The sequence below is a fragment of the Caretta caretta genome, chromosome 25 (genome assembly GCF_965140235.1).
Source record: "Caretta caretta isolate rCarCar2 chromosome 25, rCarCar1.hap1, whole genome shotgun sequence".
Classification (NCBI taxonomy): domain Eukaryota; kingdom Metazoa; phylum Chordata; order Testudines; family Cheloniidae; genus Caretta; species Caretta caretta.
This window is the reverse complement of record NC_134230.1, coordinates 7,509,494-7,529,899: the sequence shown is the minus strand read 5'-3', so window position 1 is coordinate 7,529,899 and position 20,406 is coordinate 7,509,494. Positions and strand designations below refer to the sequence as shown.

The following is a 20,406-nucleotide window of genomic DNA, read 5'->3' as shown; positions in this document are numbered from 1 at the left end:
TCCCCGCCACCACTAGGCCAAGAGGCCTAGGAGAAATCAACCCTTTGCCAGGCTGGACAGTCAGAGGGACAAGCTCCGTCCTCCGAGCCTGGCGTAGAGAAACGCAGCTGCAGACAGAGGTGCCCTGTGTGTGAGCAGGAATGCCTCTGAGTGTGTAAAGAGAGGCGCCCACAGTGGGTATGTAAGGAGCGGAGCCCGTGTTGGGTGTGTAAGGAGAGGTGCTCATGCTGGGTGTGTAAGAAGAAGTACCCATGGTGGGTGTGTAAGAAGCAGTGTCTGTGCTGGGAGAGTTGCCCATGGGGTGGGTGTGTAAGGAGAGGTGCCCATGGTGGAAGTGTGAGGAGAGGTGCTCGTGCTTAGAGAGGGGCCGATGGTGGATGTGTAAGGAGAGGTGCCCATGCTGGGTGTGTAAGAAGAAGTACCCTTGGTGGGTGTGTAAGAAGCAGTGCCTGTGCTGGGAGAGGTGCCCATGGTGGGTGTGTAAGGAGAGGTGCCCACAGTGGGTGTGTAAGGAGGTGCCCATGCTTGGAGAGGGGCCCTGCAGGTACCAGTCAGCGCTCCCCTTGGCAGCACGAGTCCCCTCCACTCCCCTCTCCATTGGGTTCCTGGTTCGTTTTCCTTCCCTGCCTCAGAGCCGCGAGTGCCCTGGTGCGGGGTGCGCCCGGGGTGCTGTACCATCGGGAGGGGGCGTTCCCTGAGGGACGCTCCATGGGGAGCCACTCGGCTGGCTGGGGAGCGATCTGGTGCTGGGATGCCCCGCCAGGAGCCTGCTCTGGGATGCGGCCCACTGGCTGGAGATGGGATTGGCCCGGGCGGGCTGGGGGCACGGCAGTAGTTTGATGGAAGTAGCCTGATGGAAGCTGCATGCCCGGCGGCCGGGGATTAGCGGCTGCTGCCAATCAAGCCGGCAGCCTGGCGGTGCCGGGGGCCAGCGGGGATCCAAGCTTCCCTCCTCTTGCAGCTACACTCCCGTGGGGTACCAGGGACGTCCCGACGGGGGCAGCTCTCCAGAGTCTTGGGCCCAGCTTCCCTAGTGCCCCCAGGGCTTGGCCTCAGGCCCCCACCCTCCTGCCTGCCCCGGGTTGGATGGGCCCCTGGCAGAGGGCCAGCATGAATGGTACCGTCCTGAGCTGGCAGACAGTCTGACCACTCACCAGCTAGCTCTGGCGATGGGGCATGGTTGGGGCATCAGGTCGCTGCCACTAGGCGCCGCTGTCCTGGGACGCCCTGAGCCGCTGGGGTTTGACGGGGGTAGGGGGGTTGAAAGTGAAACTGAATCTGCAGCAGGGGTGTGGGGGATGCCAGGGTTGGGGGGTCCCTGGTCCCTGATCACGCTGTGGGTTTAGGGCAGGTTGCTTGGCCTGGAGACTGCGGGATCTACCCCAGCTCAGACAGGCTCTGTCCCAGCACCGGGCCATCCGCATGCAGCCCTGGACTATCCCCACTGGCTTCCCAGATTCCCCCTCTCACCAGCCGCACACGCCGGGGTGTCCCCAGTCAGCGAGCCCCCAGCCCCCAGCTCTGTGCAGAGCGGGATGCAGCCTGGGCTTGCGGTGCTGACGGGACCCTAGGTCCTGCCCCTGGGCCTGTGCCGTCCCTCCTCCCAACACGACCCTGGGAGGAGATGGGCCGAGTGGCTCTGTGTTCGTTAAAAGAAAAGGAGGACTTGTGGCACCTTAGAGACTAACCAATTTATTTGAGCATGAGCTTTCATGGGCTACAGCTCACTTCATCGGATGCATACCGTGGAAATTGTTTCAGTGGCTCCAGAACCGAGGCACTTGGCTTGCAGCTAAAAAGATACGTTTTTGGTCTTGCTGCCCTGGCTCCCTGTTCAATTTTTATTTGTTTTTTTTATTGCCTACCCCTGGCACGGTCAGCCGGGGATCTGAGAGCCCAGCTGGGCTTCCCCCTAACCAGTCATTGCTGGTCAGAAGGGCCTGCAGGTCACTTCCTGCCCTGGGTGACTCCCTGTGGCCTTCCAATTGAACGACTGGGGCTGGAATGAGGGGCGCTGGGGGGCTGCCGCCCCACCTTAGAATCATAGAAGATTAGGGTTGGAAGAGACCTCAGGAGGTCATCTAGTCCAACCCCCTGCTCAAAGCAGTACCAACCCCAACTAAATCATCCCAGCCAGGGCTTTGTCAAGCCTGACCTTAAAAACCTCTAAGGAAGGAGATTCCACCACCTCCCTAGGTAACGCATTCCAGGGCTTCACCACCCTCCTAATGAAACAGTGTTTCCTAATATCCAACCTAGACCACCCCCACTGCAACTTCAGACCATTGCTCCTCGTTCTGTCATCTGATACCTCTGAGAACAGTCTAGAGCCATCCTCTTTGGAACCCCCCTTCAGGTAGTTGAAAGCAGCTATCAAATCCCCCCTCATTCTTCTCTTCCACAGACTAAACAATCCCAGTTCCCTCAGCCTCTCCTCATCAGTCATGTGCCCCAGCCCCCTAATAATTTTCGTTGCCCTCCACTGGACTCTCTACATCCCTTCTGTAGTTGGGGGCCCAAAACTGGACACAGTACTCCAGATGAGGCCTCACCAGTGCTGAATAGAGGGGAATAATCATTCCCTCGATCTGCTGGCAGGTAATTATAACGAACATTGAATACATGGTTTCTAGCCAGCACCCCTGCTTGGGACACCCCCATTTCTCGTGGCCATGACTGTGGGCATCAGGGTCTGTGGATGACACCCCAGGAGGAGCGGACTCCAGCCCTCTCTCCCTTTGCTAGGGTAGCTGTGCGGGAATCCAAAGCTGGGAAAGCTGCATTAGTCACCCAGGTCAGCAGCCCTGGCCCAGGACACCCCCCAAAGGCAGAGGGTGACGGGAGGAAAGGGCTGGTTTTTTTCCAAACGCTCATTTTTCAGAGCAGAACCACAATCCAAAGAAAAATAATTTTTCAACGGCTTTCCAAATTCTTGGGCAAAACTGCTGCTTCTCACAGTTCTTGTGTTTTCTTAAGAGCCGTGGGGACTGATCCTTGCCTTCTCTAATGCCACCATAGCTCCACTGCTTGTAGTCGAGCCGCCCCCACTTTACACTGGGTCGGCGAGGGAAGGATCTGGCCCCCGAGTGAGTGAGAAGGAGCAGCTCCGGTTGTGGTTAGCAGCCTCCTGCCATGCGATCGTGCTGAGCGGAGATTCTGCTCTGCAGAGCGACTCAAGGAAAACATTTCCGAACTGCTGCCATAGCAGAGCGGGCTTGGCACACAGGGCTTTTTCCTGATGCAATCCCAATTATCTTTAATCTGAGCCATATTCAAAGCAGGGAGTGCGCCCAAAATATCAGGGAGGTCTGGCACGAAGAATCCGCTGCCTCTTGGGTTTCATCTCCAGCCTCAATCGGGGGGATTTTTCCTTCCTTCGCACACACGCAAAGGCAGCTGGGAACTGGCTTTGGTGTTTTTTAATGGCAGGTGGTCCTTTCCCCAGCACCGGCGGAAGAGTCCTAGCACCTAGTAACCACCTTCCGGCATTTCCACATGAGCTTTCCCCCAAGCCACGAAATGGGGAAATTGGGTACGGAGGGGAGGCGCTTTTCTTGGTTTCTTTCTTGGACGGACTCTCTGGGAAACACTAGCCAAGTGGAAAAAGACCGTCAGAGCGTGACTCACTCTCTGGAGCAGGGGCTGGGCCAGAAGTGGGGTGAATCTGGGGCGTTCCCTGGATGGGGCTGCGTTTGGCGCGATGGTTCTGCTGGCCACACGGCCGCTGGTCAGCGTCAGGCGGGGTCTTCTGTGGCGGTCTGGGAAAGGGAATGCTGGGCCCAGACCCCTTTGGCTCTGTGCGTGGGCTCGCACATGTTCCCTGGCATGCAGGCACATAAGTTCGCACTCATGCCCAGGCAAAGAGGTGGGCACAGAGACCCAGCCTGGGTGCCTCCGATCTCAGAATCTGATTCAATCTGGGCTCAAGAATACAGTCTGCCGGCTCCTCCTCGCCTGGCCCTGGGCACAGGTCTCATGGGAGGATGGCGTGCAGCTGGCACTGCCTTGGGGAATTCTGAGCCTGGATCGCTGGGCCATCGGGGCGAGAGGGAAGGGGAGGGGGTTCGCTACTGTGGCCACGGCACCCTCCCCACTCTATTAGCTCCATTGCACCTGGAATTGGAGCTTCGACAGTCGCCGGCTGCTTATGATCCAGCCCCAGCCCCACACTCCACAGCGCCTGCCAAAGCAGGTTCCTACTGTGCCGGCCGTGGTGTGTGTGGGGGGGTCCAGACTCTCCTCACCCCAAACCCCCCAGGCCTAAGTCCGGTGTAAGCTCAGGAGTGACTCCAAAGAAGACAGAGGGATCCCCCAGCCCCATGGCGGGAGCAGGCCCAAAGGGGGGCTGAGGACCTCCAGGCGGGGCAGCAAAGGGTCTGAGCTCCTAGCAGGTGACCCCGCCACCCCAGGGGACATGCCCCGACCCCCTGGCAATGCCCTCGCTGCAGGCCGGGCCTGGCCAGGGGTCGCCCATTTGTGTCCATTAAACAGGGAGGACAATGGACATGCAATAATTCGCTTTATCGAACGGCTGCAGCAGAATTCCCCAGCTGGGATCCCCGGTGTACCAGTTCTGCTCCCCACCCCCTACCTTTTCACAGCTCCCCAGGGACTAGCCTAGCCCTGCTAGGAGACACACACTGGGAAGAGAGCTCAGGAGTCCAGACCCCCCGACTCTAGCCACTAGACACCACTCTCCTCCCAGGAGTCCTGGCACCCAGCCTGCCCTGCTCTAACCACTAGACACCACTCCCCTTGTATCCAGCAGCCCTGAGTCCCAGGTCCCCCATGGAGACCAGTGATTAGAATACTAGGAAGCTGGGAGTCAGGACTCTTGGGTTCTATTCCCAGTTCTGTCAGAGAACACAAGAGTCCTGTCTCTCGGTCCCCAAGCTCTAACCGCCAGATTCCCCTCCTTTTCCATAGCTGGGAAGAGAACCCAGGAGTCCTGATGCCCAGCACCTCCCCCCAATACTATGCTGTGTTCCCACAGAACCATGGGCCCTACAGAATCCCCCTGTGCACGGCGCCCAGGGACTTGGTCCTGCCTGTCTGTGCGTCTGTCCTGACGGCCGGATCTGTCTGCTTGCTCCTGCAGGATGAGTTCCATCCGTTCATCGAGGCGCTGCTCCCCCACGTCCGGGCCTTTGCCTACACCTGGTTCAACCTGCAGGCCCGCAAGCGCAAGTACTTCAAGAAGCACGAGAAGAGGATGACCAAGGATGAGGAGAGGGCGGTGAAGGACGAGCTGCTGAACGAGAAGCCCGAGGTCAAGCAGAAGTGGGCGTCCCGGCTGCTGGCCAAGCTACGCAAGGACATCCGGCCCGAGTTCCGGGAGGACTTTGTGCTCTCCATCACGGGCAAGAAGCCCTCCTGCTGCGTCCTCTCCAACCCCGACCAGAAGGGCAAGATGCGGCGCATCGACTGCCTGCGCCAGGCCGACAAGGTATGGCGCTTGGACCTGGTCATGGTGATCCTCTTCAAGGGTATCCCGCTGGAGAGCACGGATGGGGAGCGGCTGGTCAAGGCAGCCCAGTGCACCAACCCCATCCTGTGCGTCCAGCCCCACCACATCAGCGTCTCCGTCAAGGAGCTCGACCTGTACCTGGCCTACTTCGTCCGCGAGAGAGGTAGGTGCCCCCTGTGGGTCCCACGGGACCGGCTTTGCATTGCACTGCCGCCTGAGAGTGCGGGAGGGGATGGGGCTGTGCCCAGGGTCCATTCCCAACGAGCAAGAATCCAGGCCCGGCTCTTCCCTGTTTTCAGGACTTTGACCTGCACAGATGAACCTTGCCCTAAATTTGCCCCAACTTGTCCTAAATTCTCTGCCTCGGGGACTGGTGCCCCAGCCACCCAATTCCCTGCCAGCTGCAGGATCCTCAGCCCCTCCCCACTCCCACCAAATGCAGCACAGCCCCCCCCCACCCTGCTCCTTTCCCTGGGGTCTCCCAAATCATAGCCTTGGCCCTGATCCCCTGTTTGTGTAAATGCCAGCCTGAGTGTGCCATCTCCTGCCCGTCTGGAATGGATCCTGGCTGTTGGATGGTTTTATTCCTGGTGAGTTGCCAGAGGTGGCTGCATGTCAGTGGTGGGGCGGGGGCAGGGCAGTTGTGTGGAGTCTTGGGGTCCTTCGGAATGAGGCATGTGCCTCCCTACGGGATCTAGGCACCCACCCACCGTCGCGCCATCTCTGGGTGCTCCCCAGCCAACAGCAAGGGCAGCTCCCCTCTGCGGGGCTTGTTCTCCCGAGGGGCCATGTGGCTGCAGGGTGCATTGAAGGGTGGGGTAGGCGGCCTGGGCAGTGCAGGGACAGGCTCTACCCAGTGCGTCTCGGGAGGGAAGCTGCCCGGGGGCAGGGATCCCGGCCTTGGCAGGGCTGCATTCAGCTGCAATGAGTGCCCAGAAGGGCAGGTGCTGAGCCAGCCAGCTCTGCTGGCAGCACGGGGTCAGCTGGAGGGACTGCGTGGCTGGGACCATGGGCAGGAATACGGGCACGGCTGGGAATGTGGAGACAGCAGGTGCAATGCCAGGGGAAAGTCAGCCCAGCACTGCCTGGGCAGTGAGAGCGGAGACAGAGCTAGGGGTGAGGAGAGAGTTTGCTGTCCAGGGCATGTGGCAGCTGGCAAGGCCGGCTCCATGCACAGAAGCATTGGTAAGAGCCAGGAGGTGATGCCCCCCTGGGAAGCCCTGCAGGAATATCGACCTTCATTCTGCCCCAGAGACACTGCAGGGTGCTCTGGGGGAAGCTCCACACCACAGTCCATGCCATGGTTTCAGTGCTGCCTGCTGATTCTGGGCCTTTGGGTTTCCAGCTGCCCTGATTTGCAGAGGTGCAGAGTGCTGAGAAAATTCTGGCCTAAAAACATAGGGTGTAATAATCTCCATTGACTCCACCGGGGCTAGGATCCCCCCGAGCTCAGCCAGGGGGCTGTGGTGGTAAATCCCCCGGAATGAGTCTGGGGGAGAAGCGGGTCTGGACTGGGAGCGACGGGCGGGGTTTCTCCCTGGTCCCTGGCCACGCAGCAGTGGCCTGTGGCTGTGCTGGCGTGGGGAGGATGATGTTGTTATTTCTGCAATGGTAGCACCCCCAGGCTCCATTGCGCTTGGTGCTGTACAGGCAGAGAGCGAGGACAAAACACGGGAGGGGAAACTGAGGCACAGCACAGGGACGTGACTTGCCCGAGGTCTCACAGCAGGTCCGTGTCAGAGCCGGGTATAGAGCCCACGTTTCCTAGGCTAAAGCCTTAGCCGCTTGTGTGTCAGAGAAGGGTTAGCTGGCGTGCGAAGCAGGAGTTCAGGTCTGTTCTGCGTGTCCCCGGTGGGTCGCTGTCCCTCGCTGGTACGCGGGACTCTGACAAACCCAGTCCGACGCGGGAGGTTTGGGGCCACAAGGGACTGGCTGCGGCTCACTAAGGTCAGAAGCTCAGGCACTGGATGTGACTTGCTGGGCCCCAGTCTCGCTGGCTGGCTCTCTCTGATTCCCCCTCTGGACTGCGCACAATGCTTGTGCATTCTCCCTTCAGCATGGGTGGAACCTCTGGGGTCCCTCTCCCTGCTGTCAGCACATGCTCTGGGGCCAGGTGCTGAGCCCAGAGTGTAACCCGCCCTGGCTGGCGCGGACAGGGATGGAACAAGGGACTGTATCGGCGGAAGGGAAATAGCATTTGCCCTCTGACTGCTCTGTGGCTGGATCTGGGGAGGTTTGCTGTGGTCAAGGCCACCGTTTGGTTCCAAGACTTTAATCCACACGTGATGCAGAAGGAGATCTAGCCCCAGCCCTGGGAGCATCTGACCTGTCTGGGGTCCCACTCAGAACCCAGCACAAGCCTGGACAGATGGGAGGAAGGGTCTGGGTGGCCCTGGGGGTCGGAGCATGGGACCAGAGCCCAGGAAATGGGGCCACACTGCAGTGGGAATGTGGGTGCAGCAGAACTAGTAAGGCAGGGTCCAGGCAGAACTCAGGAATCAGGACCCGGTTGCACTCTGAGAGCATCAGTGACTTGGCCAGGGATTGCTCCTTGCAATGTATGGGTAGATATTGGTTTCCACCTGAGGCAGAGACCCTGGCCCTTCCATTCCCAGGCCAGGCTGCTTTCATTCCAGGTGGATGCCACAGGCTCTCGCTGTGCCTGGCTCCGGGATTAGAGGGGCCAGGCCAGAGCTCCTGGTATCCATGCCCCAGGAAGCTAATCCGGAACAAGCCAGGTAGGAGAGGACTTTGCTGCAGGGATTGCCTCGGGCCACCCGAGATCTCTGCTGGGCTCAGGCAGGCCTCGCACCCTGAATCGCCCCTCGCCTGCCAATGGCAGACGGGAGAGCTCCTGCCTCCATCCCCCACATCCACCTTCCTGGCCCAGGCCCAAGGGCAGATCCTGACCTGAGTGGGCATTTCAGTGGCTGTCGTTCCATCAAAGGGGACCTGACAAAGCCATAAGTCACGTGAGGAGCAAACACATACGCTGGGGAAATCGGAGAAGACATTTCTGCCCCCCGGGGCGGTTTGATTTGTTATGTGCTTCCCCTCCCGCACCAGACTGGTGGTCCTGCGGCTAGGGATGGCAGGTCGCGGGGATGGCGAGGGGTGGGAGGGCCGTCCTGGGAGCTCGGCGTCGCGTACCTGAATACTGGGGGCTGCCGGGCTCTGCAGCCCTGGTGTCTGTGCGGACTGGACTCTGCTTTTCTCAACCAGTTCGCACCGGGTGGGAGCTCCCCAGGGCTGGTAGGAGCCCACGCTGGGCTGAGATGAATCTAAGGTGGATTCTCTGGGGAGGCTGCTGCACACAGACAGGCCCTGTGGTTCTCTCCGGCTCCCCGCCGGGTCTCTCCTGGAAGGGGTCTGCAGCAGCCCAGAGCAGGCTGTGAAGTTAGCATGCGCCGTCATATTCACAGGCTGGGCCTTGCTGGGGCAGCAATCGAATTTCACACCCTGCCTTGGGAGGGCGCCGCCAGGGAACGCTGTGACTGGTATTTCTGCTGCCATGATGCCAAGTCTGGCTGCTTCTCTCTGCCAGGCGGGGACGTGACATGCGAGGGGGGTGCTGTTCTCCGGGGGGGGGGGGGAGGTGGAGGGCGGGGACCCCCCCCGTGCTGGGTGATGGGGGGACCCCGGCCCCCCCCAAGAGACGCAGGCAGGCGAGTGGGGGGAGGGCGGGGGCCCCCCCCGTGCTGGGTGATGGGGAGACCCCGGCCCCCCCAGGAGACGCAGGCAGGCGAGTGGGGGGAGGGCGGGGACCCCCCGTGCTGGGTGATGGGGGGACCCCCCCCAGGAGACGCAGGTGGCCGGACCCCCCCGCTGGCCGCGCTCAGCCGAGGAGGCTCCGGCCGGTCTCTGGCCCCGCCGGCGCTTAAGGTGGCGCCGCGTCCCCGTTTAAGGCGGAACGGAGCCGGCCCGTGTGTGACCGGCCGGGGGGCGCCGGGGCCGGGCCCCTGACCAAGGGGGTGCGGGCGGGGCCGAGGTGTCCTGCGAGCAACGGGAAACAACTGCGGGTGAGATGGCTGGGAGGGAAACCCCAGGGCCGGGTTTGGATCTTACTGCCCGGTGTGAATCCAGAGTCACTCTGCTGTCTTACATGGAGTCACTCCAGATTTACATCCTACAGCTGAGATCTGAAATTGGGCTTTCTGACCCTGATCCTGCAGGGGGAAATGAACCGGCCTAGCCCCTATGGAACAGTTCCCATGCGGACGTTCTTATCTCGGATTAGTTATTGCTGTAAATTCACACCCTACCTTAATCCGAATTGGTTTTCAGGTGTAGACGAGCTGTTATGCTAGACCAGTGGGAGAGGAAGCTGAGACAGGAAGTGACTTGCCAATGGACACACAGCAGGTCGGTGACAGAGCCAGGAATAGAACCAGGGGTTTGGGGGCCCAGCCCAGCCCAGCCCCTTGGTTGGCAGGCCTAGCCCCTGGACTGCTCACCTGTGTAAAGTTAAGTGTATGCGTCTGTGCATGCAGGATCGGGGCCGATCCCCCCTTGTCTCCCTGGGGAGCCAGGTTTCTCTGGCCTCACTGAGCCAGCAGCCCTGGTATCAGGATAAAGGGGCTTCTGGGTGCTGGGTATGGAAATTATTTATCAGCTGGTTAGATCTGACAAGGGCAGGGATATAACCCCTGCCAGGGAGCAGGTCTGAGCAAACTGGGGCAGCAGCTGATCTCTGGGCCCTTGTCAGGCGTGGTTCCCCCTGGATCTCACAGCACTGCGTCACCAGGACTTAGTGAGCGGAGCCTCAGGACCCGCTCAGAGGTGGAGGCGCGTCATCGCCCCCATGGGACAGGTGGGGAAAGTGAGGCATGGACCTGTGAAGAGCCTCGTCCAAGGCCACCCAGTGAGGCAAGTGATGGAGCCAGCAGGAGAACTCAGGAGTCCTGACTCCTAGTCCCATGCTGGAATCGCGAGAGTGCACTTCCCCAGACAGAGAACCCAGGAGTCCTGGCTCTCTGTCTCCTGCTCCATCCGCTAGAACTCAGGGATCCTGACTCCCGCGTGGGATTGCCTGGTGCGGGGGCTGGGCGCCAGAGGCTAATTAGCTGTACAGCCGAACCCGCTGGGCTCTGGGTGGGCTCTGCAGTTCCAGCTGACCCTTGGTTCTGTCATGTGTAAGGCCCGGGAGTGCCCAGGGTGGAGCGCGGCTGCGCCGTGGCTAAGGCTGAGGCCAGCGTTCTCTTTACGGTTCTGCGAGCCTCCTGGGGCGCTGGCTGGGGTCAGCGATGCAGATTTGGGGCCATTTGACCAGGGGCTTCCTAAGATACAGCCCCCCGAAAATGTGTTCCTAGGCAGCGGCCCCTGCAGCGAGGGAGAGAGACCCTGTTCTGGGGGCACCAGGGGTTCTCCGCTGTGGTCCACCCTCTCCCCAAGCCCAGAGCAGGATTGTCCCCCTGTGTCTTCCTGGGGCTCCAGCATGGGGAACAAAACTGACCCTCGGAGCCCCCGGGAGTTAAGGCCTCCTTGGAGCTGGGGTAGGGCAGGCTGCTGGGCCTTTTGTTGCTGTATCAAACTGTTCCACCAGTCCGGTGTCCCACCTCGGGTCACTCTCCCAGCTCACCTAGACTCCTGCTCCCCAGGCCACTGCCCTGTCCAGTCCAGTCCAGCCAGCCACCTCCACCCCTGGAACCACATCCTGAGCCCAGCTCCCTGCCTGCAGCAGCAGCCCCTGCCTCCGGGTCTTCTCCTCTGTAGATCTTAAAGCGCTTTGCAAACAGGTCACAGTCTTTATCCCCATTGCACAGAGGGGGAAACTGAGGCACGGGGAGGGGACGTGACTTGCCCCAGGTCACCCAGCAGGCTATGCCAAGGATAGAATCCTGGTCTCCTGAGTCCCAGTTCAGGGCTGTAGCCACTAGGCTATGCTGCCTCAGTAAAAGATGATTCAAAACCATCACAACCTATGCTGCAGCTGACCAGCTGGCCTGTATTTTGCATGGGCTAAGGGGAGAGATCCTTCTAGCTGATGCTGTGAACCCTGAGATATGGGCACAGCTGTGGGGGGAGCCCAGGGTTGGAGTAGCTGGGGGTCAGGGAGCATTGGCCGGGGCCGGGGGCATATTACCTTCGCTCGCATTTCTAGCGCTCCTTGAATTACCTGTAATGCAACATGCCTGGATGAGCCTCCTGCAGCGATGAGTTCCACAGCTCAGCCCAGCCAGGGCGGGCTCTGAACTCCTGCCCTGGCCCATTCACCTGGTGTCCCCATGTCTGTGCGGTGGGACGGCCCAGCTGTCATGCCCCCCTTGCCTGTCCCAGCCCCCCGCCTGCTGGGGTGCCAGCTCTCAGCTGCTCCATTTCTGTGGAGTTGGTTGAAATGGAGGCTGGAGCCAGGGGGATTGGGGGCAAGGAGCTCGCAGGTGTCCTCACGCCCTGTCAGGGCCCAGCTAACACTTCCAGCTGCCTCCTCCTTGGAGCAAAACCAGGCAGTAAAGCCAGGCTGCTGAGAGCCGCTACTGGGCAAACTTCCAGCCCCGCCCTGCCAGAGATCCCTGATCCCCCTGCTAACCCAGCCCTGCCCCTCCAGCTCTGCTGGTGCCCCTCACTCCCGACTCGCAGCCCCTGCCAGCCCAGCTCTGAGGTCCCCCCACCATCTCTGCCGGTGCCCCTCACTCCCGCCCCAGCACATGGATTAGTTCAGTGCCGGGTCTGTCTCGGGCAGGGACTCTGAGCCGTGCGAACGCTGGGCTGAGGGGAAGAGAATGGATGTCTGGGGCGAGGGAGGCGGGAGACCCCTGATCTCCTGTCGGTTCCTGACCTTGGCCAGATTTAAAGCCCACTCCCCCGGGAGGCAAAATCACATCAATTCTCCCTCCGTCTGTCCGTGTTCCTGGCAGCCTGCCCAATCCTTCCCTCTGCCCCATAGCCAGCCCTTCACACGTGCCCTTCCTCTATGCCCCATAGCCAGCCCTCACACCCCCCCTCCCCTCCGCCCCATAGCCAGTCCCTCACATGCCCCCCTCCCCTCTGCCCCATAGCCAGCCCCCACACGCCCCCACCCCATAACCAGCCTCTCACACGCCCCACTCTGCCCCATAGTCAGCCCCTCACATGCCCCCCTCCCCTCTGCCCCATAGCCAGCCCTTCACATGCCCCCTCCCCTCTGCCCCATAGCCAGCCCCTCACATGCCCCTCCCCTCCGCACCATAGCCAGCCCCTCACACGCCCCCCGACCCCAGCATGGCAGACAGACTCGCCCCCAAGGTCTCTCGCTCAGGCCCCTGGCCTCCAGCCTGTCTCTGCTTCACTCGCACTTCCTCGCACCCCCCATTCGCTCCCACCCACCCCCCAGTCCCAGGCTGACCCAGGCTGACCCCATCACTGTCCCCAGGCAGACCCCCAGAATGTGGTACCCCTGGAGAGGGACCGATGGGGAGAGAATGGGAGTCCAGGCCCCGGCCCCCCGGTCCACTCTCCTTGGGGGAGAATTGGGCCCGTGGCTAAGCCATGCAGGAGCTGGACAATTTGCCCCCACCCCAGCTCCTGTGGCAGCTAAAGGGTTAACCTGTCATCTCCCTGGTCTCCCCGTTATCAGCTTGGAGCAGCCTGCGCCCCCTCCCCTCCCTCGGTGCTGATAATGGACTGGGCCCTCTCCGCCCCTTCTACCCACCCCAGGATCCTTCACCCTCCCGCCCAGCTCCTGCCACCCCCCCAACCCCCTGTTCCCCATCTCTCCCTCAGCCCCCCGCTGCCTTCTGCCAGCTCCTCCCCAGCCCCATAGCCCACCCCATCCAGCCCCATCTCTCCCCCAGCCCCTCCCTTGGCAGTGGCTCAGCATTTCGGGAGGGGGCTGATCTGGATCCGTCCTTTCCCAGAGTCTAGGGGGGGATCACCCCACCTTTAGGAACCTGTGAGAAGGCTGAATTGGGGATCAGTCCCCCCTTGTCCTCCCTCCATGCCCTGTGGTGCTCAGCATGGCCCCAAGGCTGTGGGAAGGTCCCAGTGCCCCACCTCAGAACTACCCCCCACCACTGTGTTCCCCACACAGCTCCTGTGGCTCCTCCCGCTCCCGCCAGGGATCCCTGTGTGTCCATCACACTTTGTTGCCCCTGAGCCCCCACCCTGGCCTCATCCCCTCCTGGCCACGGCCATAACACTTGGTGCTCCAAGCGCCTGGCCTCTGAGGGTCTGGAAGCAGTGACCAGTCCTTGAGGAAGTCCCCTGCGGGCAGGATTGTCCCCATTTTACAGATGGGGAAACTGAGGCACAGATAGACACAATGCAAGCCCCATCTCCAGGCGCCCCGGTGCCTCAGGAAAGTTTGGATCCAGGCTTCACAGAGTTCATGAGGTGACTTGTCTGAGGATACAGAGAGTCGATGGCAGAGCCATAGAGGGACCCTTTGGTCCTGTGCCCCCGTGGCTCCCTGCCCTAGCCACTAGACCCCACTGCCCTCCCAGAGCCGGGGAGAGAACCCAGGCATCCTGGCTCCCTGCTCTAAGCAGTCCTGCCCCTGCCCCTGCATGAGGAGCTGGGAACAGAGCCTGAAGTGCCACCTCCCCCCTTTGCTTTACACCCCCGAGGTGGGGGGTGGGTCCATTTTTGTCCCCTGTTGCTGAGGGGTGGGGTGGGGGCATATTCTGGCAGGAGAAGACAGGCCCTTATTGTACGGGGTGGCCATCCAGCAGCTCTGGATGCCCAATCCTGGCACCACCCACCCCTCCCTGGCACACGCGGGCAGCTGTTTGCTCAAGGCGAAGGAGAGGGGCAAGAGCCTTGGCCAGAGCTTCAAAGGGCTGGCTGGGCCACGGGGGGACCAGCCGAGGCAGGCCGGATGCCAGCCAGGCTGGGCACAGCTACAGCGGCCCCAGGGTCCAGGTACAACCTGCGGACTCCCCCTCGTTTCCTGGACACAAAGCCCCAGGCCCCCAGCTCAGGGCTCCCCCAGCGAGGTGTCCCTGCACCCCAAAGCCCTTCCCTGAGCACTGCTGGCTCCCAGCTGCCCCCAGCTTCTGTTCCCTGCCTCTGCTGCGTGGCCTTGGCCAAGTCCCTTCCCCTGTCACTGCCTCAGTTTCCTTAGTGGTGTTGGGGAGGCAGCAGTCATGCCCCCCCTCCCAGAGCTGAGCCCCCAGACTCTGGGCCAGACCCAGGGTTTGCACGTGGCCCTTGCAGCGGCTCTCGAACAAGTTGAACCAAATCCCCGGCTCCCAGCCCCCCACGCACCCCTTGGCTCTGGCTCTGGCTTGGAGCTCCCCACTGGGACCCTTCTCCAGCTTTCCTCTGCCTCCTCCTCCCCCATCTGAGCCACCCCTGTGATGTGCCCCTTCCCCCAATGAGACCCCAAAGTGACCAAGAGGGTTTGGTTGGCCTAGGGCTGGGCCCAGTGGTCTGCAGTGGGGTGGGGGACAGTGCTCCGGGGCTGGGCCCAGTGGTCTGCACCGGGGGGGAGGAGGACAGTGCTCTGGGGCTGGAGGCTGGTGTGGGGGGCTGGGCCCATTGGTCTGCAGTGGGAGGGCAGCGCTCTGGGGCTGTGGGGTGGGGGTTGGGCCCAGTGGTCTGCAGCGGGGGGGGAGCGCTCCAGGGCCAGGGCGGTCATGGATGAAAGGCAGCGGCTTGGCAGTGTACCAGGAGTCAATCGCCTGGATCAATTGTGCTGGGGCCTCCGGAGCATCCCGGGCGGATTCCTGCAGAGCCGCGTGTTGCTGACGCCAGCCTTTGCGGGGGGGCCCTCCCAGGGTGGGGGGAGCAGGCACAGGGGGGCCAGGCTGCAGTATGGCTGCAGTGTGCGGGGGCGGGATCGGGGTGAGGCACGGGAGGAAGGAGGCAGTTCCCCCCAGAGCCGGCCAGGCTGGGTGGGGACAGGGAGAGCCCGAGCCAGGAGCACCCGAGGTGGGGTCCTGCCTCCCTGATCCACCTGGAACCAGTCAGCGAGAGAGAGAAAAGGGGTCCCTGCTCCTTGGGCTGCCCCAGTGCCAGCAGGGCGGATGGGGGGCAGTCAGAGAGTGTCCTGCTCTGTGGTGGTAGATAACCCCAGTGCTGCGAGCTTCCTCTCAGCAGTGCCGTGCCCTGCGTCCTGGCTGACACACCAGCTGCAGGAGCTGACTTGACTTCACCTGTCCCCATGCTGCCCCCGGCCCTGCATCCAGGCTCCCACTGCTCTGTTGCGGTGCTGGGAGTTAAGTTCAAGACCAGGGTTCGTACAAACCCTAATATCACCATGTCCCAGGGGTCCCGTGGGTGGCAGACCCCGTGTTGTCCCACCCACGCGCCTGGGCCCGGCTGTTCCCTGGCGGCCACACGCACCCGCCCTGTTCTGTTGCCCATTCTCCTTCCCTGCCTCTCCCTGCTCCGCGGGCTGTGCCCAGCCCGGATTCCTGTCGCTACAGGCACAGAAACCCCCCGCTAATGCGCCATGCGGCCCGGAGCCCCCCAGCCTTGGGCAGGGCACGGATGCCTGGACAGCACCTCGCCCCTCCTGGGCACTGCCCCAATGCATCCGGGGCCTGGTGCTGGGAGTTTTGGGCGTCACACAGGGCGGGGCTATCTAAGCAAGGCAGCCGGGGCATCTTCACCCCCCAGAGCGGCACCAACCTCCGTGCAGCCACCCATGGGTGCCAGTGGTGTCCTGCAGCAACGGGGCTGCTGGACCCTGGAGGACACTGGGTGTGAACAGGGGACCCCAGGCAAGCCCCTCCCCCACCCATGCCCCCATGCAGCCCCAGCCCTTCCAGCCTCACCAATGTCTCCTGCAGGGCAGGGTGGATTAAAGCTGCCGGCTGCTGGGTGCCGGCTCTGGGACCAGCTGCCTGCTCTGGCTGCAGGGAGCTGGCAGCATGGGGGGCCAGAACAGCAGCATGGGGGGTCTGTGGCTGGAACCGGCCGGGATACCAAGGCGTTTGGACTGACCTAGAGCCGGGGAGCGAGGGGAGAGCGTCAGGAACGGGCACACTCAGGGGTCAGGCCCTTCTACTGCTGTCGCTGGGCCCAGCCCGGGCCACTCTCTGCCCGGGGGTAGCTAACGTGTCAGCTAGTCCGAGCCAGGCGAGTGGAGAGCGCCTCAATGCACCCGCAGGCACGCCTCGCCAGCCGGGCCAGGCAATGGCAAAGCACCCTGCACCCAGCCAGGCCAGGCTACCCCGCCAGACCAGAGCATCCTGCCCAGAGAACGGGCATGCCAGAGGACTGATTGACAGCGGCGAACTCCCCTGGGAGAAGGTCTGGACCCGGATTCTGCAGCTCACCTGGAGCGGACTCTGCCTCCCGCCAGCCGCAGGTTCTTGTGCTCCCCCAGGGATGGGAGGAGAAAACCCGGAGTGGAGTTTAGTCCACCAGTGAAATGGATCCAACCCCGCCGAGGAGCCAAACCCGGGCTGGATTTCTGGGCCCTGGGGAATGGACTCTTCCCAGGGCGAGGCTCGAACCCTGCAGGCCGGCTCCCATTAGCTGAACCCTGCCGTGGGCCCCGATTCAGCAAAGCACTGGGGCACTTTCTTAGCTGTCAGCGTGGGCTCAGTTCTCTCCCACTTCAGCCCCTTCCTTAGACGCAGGCTCCACCCGACGCGCAGACCGCAGCGGAGAGCACGTGCTGCCGGCGACGCACCCGCAGAAGTGCCTTGCTGAACGGGGGCCTTTCGGGGCACGGACGGGTGCGATGCAGCAGCCACTGGGCTGGCGAAGGAGGCCACGGCGTTCCCATTGTAGGCGGCTTTCTGGCCTCTCCCCGTTGGGGGAGGGGATTTCCCAGGCTTGCTCTCTGGCTGAGTCCTGCTGGGAAGATGCAGGGCAATGAAGAGGGAGGAAAAGTGCCTTTTTTTCACTGTTGCTAGGTGCTGTGCATGCACCAAGGGAGGAGGCCGGTCGCTGCCCCAGCGGGCTTAGGCCCAGGTCCCCAAAGGTGTTTCAGCTCCGACTGGCCACTGAATTTGAGGCTCTGGGCCGTAAAGTCTAAATGGCCGAAGGGACACAGAGAGGGGAAGTGGCTTGGCAAAGGTTGCGTGGCACTCCTGTGCTCTAACCACTGGTACAGGCTGCCTTGCTTGCTACGTGTGCTGCAAGTTTTCTCACTGATGATGAGAGAGGCTGTGTTTTGTGTGTGATGCCCACTTTCCCATCTCCCTCCGGCTCCTCACAAAGAGATCCCTCCCCGCCGTCTCCCCAAGTGAGAAGGGAAGGACAAAGGGGAGGGAACACCTTTGAAAGCCAACGCATCTGAATTCCTCCCCAGCTTGGCAGCTGCTTATCTGCACTCCCCAGCCCCGAAGAGAGCCTGGAGAAAAGCGAGGCAGATGGCACCAATCTGCTGGGTACCATGTGCCAAGCCTCTTGTCCTGAGCATGCCTTATGTCTCTGAGGGGGCCACCGTGCCAAATGTCTGTGCTGTCCTCCCATCTGGAAAGAAAACATCTCCCCATATGCCCCCAGTGCAGGGTGCAGCCGCAAATATTTATCACAAGGAAACTGACGAGATTCACAATATTTTGAATATGCCTTTTGCAGCAATACGCATTCACACACACACACGCTCACTGACGCACACTCACACCTATGCACAGGAGCACATGCCGATGCCCATATTTAGTCACGCACACACACAGATACAGACACGTACACAGATATTCACACACCCACTTACACACATAGAGATACGTATTAGCACATAAAGAAAAGGAGGACTAGTGGCACCTTAGAGACTAACCAATTTATCTGAGCATGAGCTTTCGTGAGCTACAGCTCACTTCATCGGCTGCATCTGAAACCTGTCCTATTAGCACACAGAGATACACAAGCATGCGCACACACATGTATTTACACACACACATGTGCAGATACACACATAAAATGCACACACATGCACGTATATTCACACACACACGCACACATTCCCAGACAAGTCGCTGTTAGATGGAGTTAAGTTCAAAGTACATCAGGGTAAAGGAACCGCCGGAGGCCGGCTGTAATTAACCCCAACCCCAGGATTACAAACCGAGGAAATGCAGAGTTAAGATTACACTGAAAAGCAGCCCGCCGCACTCAGGTCTGGAACCGCGTGGCTAAGGCACCCTGGCCACTGTAAAGCTGCCCAGTAGTGATGCAGTGCCGTCCTCATGCCATTAAGGCATTTAGGGTTTGTGGCCTCCCATTAGTTGCATCAGATTTTTAGAGATCTATTGGGGTAGGACGGGTGGGGGGCCCTTTTTCCCCTCTTTCTTAGAGCTGGTCCTGGAGTGAGAAATGCAAATCGGATGAGCCTGGGGCATGGGGCATGTGCAGGTTTAAACTAGTGTCAGTGGTGGATTCTTTGTAACTTGAAGATTTGAAGACGTCAGTGACTCAGCCAGAGGTTAGGGTCTGTTACAGGAGTGGGCAGGTGAGGTTCTGGGGCTTGCAATGTGCAGGAGGTCGGACTAGATGATCATGATGGTCCCTTCTGGCCTTGAAGTCTAGGAGTCTCTGATTAAAAGCCCGTTGCATATAGAGACATGAGGATTGTAGGAGATGTCTTTGTCTGTCTGGACGGCTCAGGAGTGAAATCCTGACCCCAATTTTGCTGTTGACGTCAATGTGACCAAGATGTCACTGTGACGAAGTGACTCAGCAGGGAGGGGGGAGTGTTGACCTGGGAATGTGCCCTGGGGATGGGAGACCTGAGAGCCTGTCACCTGAGCCAGGAGGGGGAGGTAACACCTCTGCCCGGGAATGTGAACAGAGGCTGCAGCAGGGAACCTGCTGGGTGGGGTTAGTTGGCAGTTTGGAGGCTGGGGAGAGGAACACAGGGAACCCCAGGGCTGGGGTCTAAGCTCCCTGCTCCCCCAGAAGGACGTGATCGAGGGGTCCTGGTTGTACCCACAAGCTCTATTGTGGACTGTGTTCCTGTTGTCCAATAAACCTTCTGTTTTACTGGCTGGCTGAGAGTCTCAGTGGATCCCAGGAAGAGGGGTGCAGGGCCTGGACTCCCCCACACTCCGCGACAACTGGTGGCAGCGGTGGGATCTACTGCACCCCGTGAACGGCGCTTCCTGCAGTAAGTGACTGGGGAACAGTAAAACGAAGGGGAATTGACGGGGACCAGGCGTGCTGAAGATTCAGAGAGAGACGGTTTCGGGGGGCGGCTAACCCCTGGGAATGTGTGACCAGAGAGAAAGACTTTTGCAGTAACAGGGTCCCCCGGGGGATTGCAGCGAGCGGTCCCAGGGGCGGAGGAGTCTGCAGCTCGACCCTGGCAAAGAGGTGGTGACCTCAAGAAGGACTGGCACACTAAGGGCTTTTCCTGGAAACCGTGGGAAGCTGCCCGGCCTGCGAGTGGCCAGCAGGGAGATGTACGCTAAATGCCTTAAGAGTGACCTGGTGGAGCTGTGCAGGCAGAGGGGGCTGCGCATCGGGAGGTCCACCAAGGAACAACTGATTGCCCAGTTGGAGGAGAGGGATCGCTTGGATGACCCGATCCCTGTCCCTGAGGGGAGCCGCCCGGCAGACGCAGCGTGGGCCCTGGGGCCTGACCGGGCTGGGAGGGGTCAGACTGCTGCCGAGGACATCCCGAGACCCTTCCTACCTATGTCTGGGGGAGGGGTTGGGGGAAGCCCAGCGAATACCGAGGGCACCCTGACCCCAGCACCCAGCAGGGGATCCTCCCGGCGGAGCTCCCCATCCCTGGAGCGGAGGCGGCTGGAATGGGAGAGGGAGATGAAAATGAGGGAGCTGGAGGATCATGAAAAACAACGTCAACATGAGGAGAAACAACGTCAACATGAGCAGGAGGAGAAGGAGAGGGAGCGTCAGGAGAAGGAGAGGGAGCGTCAGGAGAAGGAGAGGGAACGTCAGGAGAAGGAGAAACAAAGACAGCATGAACTGGAGCTGGCCAGGCTGAAGAGCAGTGGGGCCCCGGCTGTGGTGAATGAGGGGGGACCCAAGACTGCAAGGAACTTTGATAAGTGCTTCCTGGCCCAGCGGAAGGAGGGGGAGGACATAGATAGCTTCCTGACGGC

The 20,406-nt window shown here is 61.1% G+C and overlaps 1 protein-coding gene across 7 annotated transcripts in view; it reads left to right on the top strand.

Annotated features, from left to right (window-relative positions):
* NFIC (nuclear factor I C) overlaps nt 1–20,406 on the top strand; it is a 169,375-nt gene that overhangs the window by 43,036 nt on the left and 105,933 nt on the right. For all 7 annotated transcript variants that reach the window (XM_075123095.1, XM_075123097.1, XM_075123094.1 and 4 more), the window contains exon 2: nt 5,099–5,630. In XM_075123095.1, the coding sequence (XP_074979196.1) occupies nt 5,099–5,630 (532 nt within the window). The remainder of the gene's footprint in view (nt 1–5,098; nt 5,631–20,406) is intronic.